Below are 7,344 nucleotides of genomic sequence, written 5' to 3' on the forward strand. Positions count from 1 at the left end.
ACACACACACACACGTATATATATACACACACACACACACGTATATATACACACACACGTATATATACACACACACACACACACACACACACGTATATATACACACACACACACACACGTATATATATACACACACACACGTATATACACACACACACACACACGCGTATATACACACACACACACACACGTATATACATACACACACACACTCCTTGTGCAAGCCAGAAATATGCCCCAGAACACAAGGCCAACACAAAATGGAACAAGATTCCAAGGGAGAGGAAGATCCTCATGAGACAGACGAAGATTGCAAATCACTTCAACTAACATTCCAAAAGTAGGGAAATTGCTCTCTCTCCCTTACATAGGAATGTTGCAGGTTTTTTTCAGACAAAGATGCTTGGGTTACAAAAGACACCAAGTCAAACTCAAAGGCCTGCTTTCATTATGGCAAAGAAACAGCCTCGGTACACTGCAAAATAGGACCCCTCTTCCAGAAGGATAGCTCCCTCACAGATAACCCAACCAGGATCAGTGATGGTCCTTCAAAGCTATAAAAAAAACCTCAGACCATTGATATCTATAGCACTGATCAAGGAGGATGCCAGTTAAACACCAAGTACCAGTATTCCAAGAACATTATTTCCCAGAATTAAAATGAAGCATGGTATTTTATTAAAGCCCTATCCAAAGGGGCAACTAAACACCTTTAGCCAATGTGACCATATCATTTGTGCACCTTAATGACCCTTTTAGCCTTAAAATAAGCTATGTCAGAAGAGTGGTAAGTTCATTCATTTAGCTTAGTTCTAAATCCAACAGTTCCAATGTAAACAGAGAGGGCTACTCCTGTACTTGGTCTACCCTTTACAAAACCCATCATAATTATCATGGCCATCATTGACTACTAGCAAAAACTTTGAGAATATAGCCTCGAAATGAGGTCTCCAGTCAGAGTCCCTAAAGACAGTACAGTTTACAGTATTGTTCCTAAAAGTTGTGTGCCAATATAGATGCATTTGCTTTCTTTGGATCACACAAGAGAAAGAGGATGAAAAGAGAACCAGAGAAAACCTGTGTAGACAACAGGTAGCCTTGCATATTATATAATCAAAGACTATTACACCCTAGCAAAGAGATTCTAAGACATGGCTACATGGTTTCACTAACCGGGATACCTTAATTGTTTCAGACAGTTATAATTTTAATCTTTCTCCAGATGATCCCCACTGTTCTAATAATCAGCTAAGTAGCTGCTAAAAATAGAAAAAAAATTCAATTTCTACTACCAAAATATAATGCCACTAAAATACTAAACATATAGAAAAGAATCTCAAACCAAGCAATGATAAAGTCTATTTTTACTGCTAACAATCTACATGTCAGCTCATTCTCGCGAGCATGCAGATCTAACTGGTTCTCCTTCCCAGAGAGAAATGGTTAAGATTCAAGTGATTGCATAACAAGTTAAGCAGATTTAAAAAAAATTGGGAAAATGCAAGACATTTGTTTTTTTTGTTTTTTTTTTTTTCAAGATTTACTAACATCATTATTATTATTTTTACCTTGTATCATTTATTTATTTTATTAATGCAATTAAGACAACTAGCAAGAATTAGAAAAAAAATTAATTTTTTTTTTTTAATCAGTTTCTCCATATTTTGATATCAGATTGGAAGCTGGAGAGGTGAAATCACGTGATAGGTTGGATCAATAACCAGGTTTCAGAAAGGTGAAGACCACCAAAAGGTCAAATAATAATAAAGTGAAGCAATACATTCTATACCCAGTCTGTGTGTGTGTTTCTCTACTTACCCTATGTCTTTAGCTGTCAAAGACAACTGATGCATTGTAAGGCCAAAGGGTATATGTGTCTAACCCACACACGCACATGCAAATACGTCTGATTGGTGTTCCTCGATAGTGTTTGTCTCTTATATAAAATCCAATTTTACAAAGTCTTCTAGTGCTTTCTTTCATTTCAAATAATTTTCCTTTTCATTTCACAAAATACATTAACTTTTCACTCTCCCTCTCACCTGTTCATATATATATATATATATAGTTAGCATGCCACCAGAGTTTCATAAGGTGGCAACAACTGCAGCTCTCATAATAGAATGTATCCAAGGCATTCTGTAAAGGAAGTGCAGGATGAGTAATGAAAACACTGGGTGGAGAAGACTCTTCAACGTTGTTAATGACATGACAATCTTTCTTGTGCTGGTGCCCAATGATCAACATTAGGAAGGACATCCAGTTATAGAAACCATCCAAGTTAAGAATGAAAGATATGACAGTCAGCATGGAAAACAGACATAAAATGTTACAGTTCAGGCCCAGGTCAAAACTCTGATCAAAGTCATTCCATCCATGGTCCATTCCATCTGCTTACTAGTGTAGAAGAACTTGGTTTACCCAATGCATCGTTCTTATATGATGGCATAGTTTCTACAGCTGGATACCCTTCTTAACACCAACTACTTTACAGAGCATGCTGGGCGCCTTTTACATGCCACCGGCACGGGTGCGTTAACACAGTACTAGCAAGTGTGCTTTTTAATGGCACCAGCACCTGAAAGAAGCCGGTATGGGTGGAAGAGCAATTTTACTTAACTTGACAGTTCTTACCAAGTACAGCAAATCCGCCACATCGGCCTAATATATTATATTAGCTGATATTGCAAGTTACTCATCAACAGAACATACTAACAACCAGTAGCAAATTGTTCACGCGTCACCCCATTACTTTAGGGAAGACAGATAGGATCAAGAATATTTCTTTATTTCTGAGAGTGAGAGACGGAGAGAAAGAGACATACAAAAACAAATATACACAAGAAAATTAGCTGTGTTAAATGAAAGAAATTTTCTGGAGACACTAGTATTATCCTAAGATGTAATTAACGAATATGTTTTTCACAGCCCAATAATTAGCGCCACCATCACCATACTCTCGTTGGATAATTATTAATCTTATGTTATATGAAATGTTTCTTGTTATTTTGTTATAAAATTTAGATAACACCTCCAGGTCAATATCAAGAATGCATGGTTGTATAGGTAAAAAGCCCACTTAGCAACTATATGTTTTCGGGTTCAATCCCATTGTGGCATCTTCAGCTGTAGCTACAAGTTAACGAAAGCCATGAATTTAATAGACATAGTTCATGGAATCTTACTCCATGTGCATGTGTGTGTGTGTGTGTGTGTGTGTGTGTGTGTGTGTGTGTGTGTGTGTGTGTGTGTGTGTGTGTGTAAACAAATACTTTTTTACTTGTTTCAGTCATTAGACTGCAGCGATGCTGGGGCACAGCCTTGCTCCATAATGCTTGTTCCACCCGAGTTGCCCAGCACTCCCTTTTTACTTTCACCGTGATAGATGCACTGAAGCAGTGACTGGCATACTGTAACCCATCAATGTTATTGTCCACAAAATGCAAAATGAATTAAACATGAATCGCAAAAGCACTGGGAAAAGAGCTTTTTAAACTACTACCTTCCTTAACTTCAACAGAAGTGGCACATTGAATAAAATAATGGGACGTAGCTACATTATATCTGAAGGAAAACAGGAAAGGAAATGATATGAAAATGCTTGGTTCATAAGTCTGTTCAAAGTTGACCATAGCAAAATTTGAACTCAGAATGTAGAAACAGAAGAAATACTAAAACACAACACTTCAGAAGCTCTAGTGAATTTCTCACTGCCTTCAATATCCACATCAAATTTTGGAATGAAGTATGTATATAGGTTAAGGAGGGGGGGGGAGTCAATTAAAGCTATCAATCCACTACCTTTAACTTCTAATTTAGGAACAAGGCCAGCAATTTCCAAGGAGAGAGTTTGGCAATTACAATGATTGCAGCATTTAATTGCTGCATCATTTTATCAACTCTGGAAGGATGAAAGGCACAGCTAACCTCAGTGGAATTAAAGCTCAACATAAAGAGCTGACAACAAATACTGTAAAGTAATTTATCCAACACTAACAATTCAGCCAATAATAATAATAATAATAATAATAATAATAATAATAACATAGATAATAATAAAATTAATTCCAACTTACTTCAAAACGTTCAAAAGTCCTGTTGAAGGTGTCCATGTACTGATGCAGGATCAAATCAGTACCTGTTTCAATTTGATCCTCAGACAATGAGTCACTGCACTGCAGAAAGAGAGAAAGAGACGATAAGAACAGAAACAATGATTTCAAACTTTGACGCAAGGTTGGCAAGTTCTGGATGCGGGGGACAGTTGATTACATCAGCCCCAGTGTTCAACTGATATCTATTTCATTGAACCCATAAAGATGAAAGGCAAAGTTGACCTTGACTAAATTTGAGTTTAGAACATGAAGACGGATGAAATGCCACGAAGCATTCTGCCCAGTGTGCTAATGATTCTGCCAGCGTTGCTGCTTTGACAAGAATAGATATGATAATTAGATTTATTCTTTTACTTGTTTCAGCCTTTGACTGTGACCAGGCTGGAGCAACGCCTTTAGTCGAGTAAATCAATCCCTAGTACTTATTCTATCAGTCATTTTTGCCAAACCGCCAAGTTATGAGGATGTAAGCACACGAACATCGGTTGTCAAGCGATGGTGGGGGAGACAAACACAAACATTTGATATATATATATATATATATATATTTATTTATTTATACATACACACACAACGTGCTTCTTTCAGTTTCTGTCTACCAAATTCACTCACAGGGCTTTGGTCGGCCAGACACTATAGTAGAAGACATTTGTCCAAAGTGTCATGCAGTGGGACTGAACCCGGAACCATGTGGTTGGGAAGCAAGCTTCTTACCACACAGCCACTCCTGTTCTTTTGTTTAGGCAAACATATGACAGATGTAGGAATTAGATTGACCTCTAAGGATGTCAGGCAGTTGCTTCAATTCAATGGATGAAAGGCAAAGAAGTATAACCTGAAGGAATTTGAACTTAATAGTTTCTGGTAAAATGCCACACTGGAATTGAATCCAGAACTTTACAGTTACGAAGTGAACTTCAAGCTATACTGCATTCTCTAATAATCCTTCCTACTCTAGACACAATGCCTGAAATTTTGGTGAGAGGGACTAGTTGACTGCATCAGCACCAGTGCAAAACTGGTGTTTATTTTATCGGCCCCTGAAGAATTAGAAGGCAAAGTCAACCTCGGTGGCATTTGAGCACAGGATATAAAACCAAAAGAAATGCTACTAAGCATTTTATCCAGTTTACTAATAATTCTGCCAGCTTGCTGAATTTTGCATTCTCTAATACTAATCCTTTCTACTAGAAGCATAAGTCCTGAAATTTTGGTGAAGGAGAGCTAATCAATTACACTGACCCAAGTACTTAACCACTTATTTTATCAACTCCGAAAAGCTGAAGGCAAAAATCAACCTTGATGGAAAGGGGTGGGAAAATGCTGCAAAGCATTTGGTCTGGTGTGCTAACAATTCTGCCAACTCACCATCTGATATTCCCAAATAATAGTTTAATTTAGACACACAACCAGCAATTCTGAGGAGAGGGAGAATCAATACTATCTACCCTTGGGCTACTGATATTATATTTTATTGACTCCAAAAGGCAAAAGCTGACCACAGTGCAATGTGAACTCAGAACATAAAAGCATCAGCATAAATACTACAATGCATTTTTACTGATGTTCTAATGATTCTGCCAATCTTAATTTCTAATCATAATGGTTATAGTCAAAAAGTATTAATTTCTATTCGTGGAACAAGTAGAAAATTTTTTAGGAACCAAGACAAAAATAGATAGAATCAACTCACAGTATATTAAAAGTATTTAATATCGACAATAGAAGCATGAGAAATAAACCTAATATCAATAGAATTTGAATGCAAGCATAACACAGGTGGAGGATCAGCAATTAGGTCATAGATGTCTGACAGAAGACCATTTTCATTTTATTTAGTTTCAGCGCATGAGCTGTGGCCATGCTGGGCACTGCCACTTGGTATTGCTACACAATTTTACTTCACGAATTGATATTTGGTGCATGAGAGAGTTTGATGCAGCTGCCCTCATCTGCACCTCCTGTCACGAAGTTGGCTCATCTGGGACACCTGACAGGAAGAGGTCCAGCCTCATCTTGAAGACACCTATATTCACCTCATGCAGGTCTCTCAGGTCCTTCGGGAGGATATTGAAGAGCTGATAACCATGATAACTAATATTTTTTTCATCTGAAAAATTTCTACTTTTACTAACGAAAATTTCTCCTATTTACTTTAATATACAGGTCAGGTACAGGGGCATGCTTCATTGTGACATCCACCATTTTTCCGTATCTGCTCAGGTCCCCCAGGAAACCCTAGAAGCAGTGTTGCAGTCAGTTCCCATCTTGGTGATATACTTCATCTGCCATGATCACAAAGTATATGGCCAACCAACAAGCCATCGTCCTAGCTGCAGCATCCAACTTGAAAAATCAAGTAACACTAACAAACAGTATGAGCAGATGTTCGTGAATCATACAGGTAACAGGAAACATACCAGTTTGAGTATAACTGTTGGTTAGATACAAAATTTGACCAATGGTACCAAAGCATCCTAGAACTGAAGGAGTCAAAAGGTAAAAGCAATCTCTGGCCTACAGATAATTATCCAAGGAAAAGTATGGTAAAAGCAGTCCATGGTCTACAGATAATTCCCCCTTAACCACCCAGTTTTAACAGCGGTGTAAAGAAGTTTTTAGAGCAGAGATTTGGTCAAATGCATGATTGATAGAATGGGTCTTATACTCAAAAACAAGAAAAAACTTTGCAAGAGGCTGACAATTTCTGCCTACCAACTTCTGCTCTCGTGGCTTTGACTAACTCAAAGATATGAGAAGACTGGCATACAGCCAATAGGAGATTAAACTGGAAACTACATAGATGCAAACTTTCTAAACACAGAGCTACAAACTTAACCCTTTAGCATTCACATTCTTTCAAAAATAGTTCTTATTTATTAATGTTTTGAATTAATCATACATTAATTCATTGCTTTGAGATTTTAATGATGTGGTTGTTTATTTGTAGAGTGACATTGGAGGGTAGGTGTGAGAGATCAGATCTGTCCTGTCTGAATGTAAAACAGGTAGAACATTTTTGCCGGATATGGCAAATTTAAATGCTAAAAGGTTAAAGTAAGAAACGGCATACATTTTTTTTTCAAACTGAAGTCAGCAATGATTAGCTTGGGGAGATTAAGCAGAAACTGCTCACCAGCAGTTCACGGAGAGAACAAGCTGTAAACGGCCAACAGTAATCTCCCAAGTCACAAAACTGCAGCCAGCCTGCCAGCCGTGGTTTGTACCT

At 37.6% G+C, this 7,344-nt stretch overlaps 1 protein-coding gene across 3 annotated transcripts in view; it reads right to left on the reverse strand.

The window, feature by feature from the left end:
* LOC106874440 (protein MIS12 homolog) overlaps nt 1-7,344 on the reverse strand; it is a 53,142-nt gene that overhangs the window by 40,119 nt on the left and 5,679 nt on the right. For all 3 annotated transcript variants that reach the window (XM_014922174.2, XM_014922175.2, XM_052970684.1), the window contains exon 3: nt 4,077-4,175. In XM_014922174.2, coding sequence (XP_014777660.1) covers nt 4,077-4,175 — 99 coding nt within the window. The remainder of the gene's footprint in view (nt 1-4,076; nt 4,176-7,344) is intronic.

Source organism: Octopus bimaculoides, chromosome 9, assembly GCF_001194135.2.
Source record: "Octopus bimaculoides isolate UCB-OBI-ISO-001 chromosome 9, ASM119413v2, whole genome shotgun sequence".
Taxonomy (NCBI): Eukaryota; Metazoa; Mollusca; class Cephalopoda; order Octopoda; family Octopodidae; genus Octopus; species Octopus bimaculoides.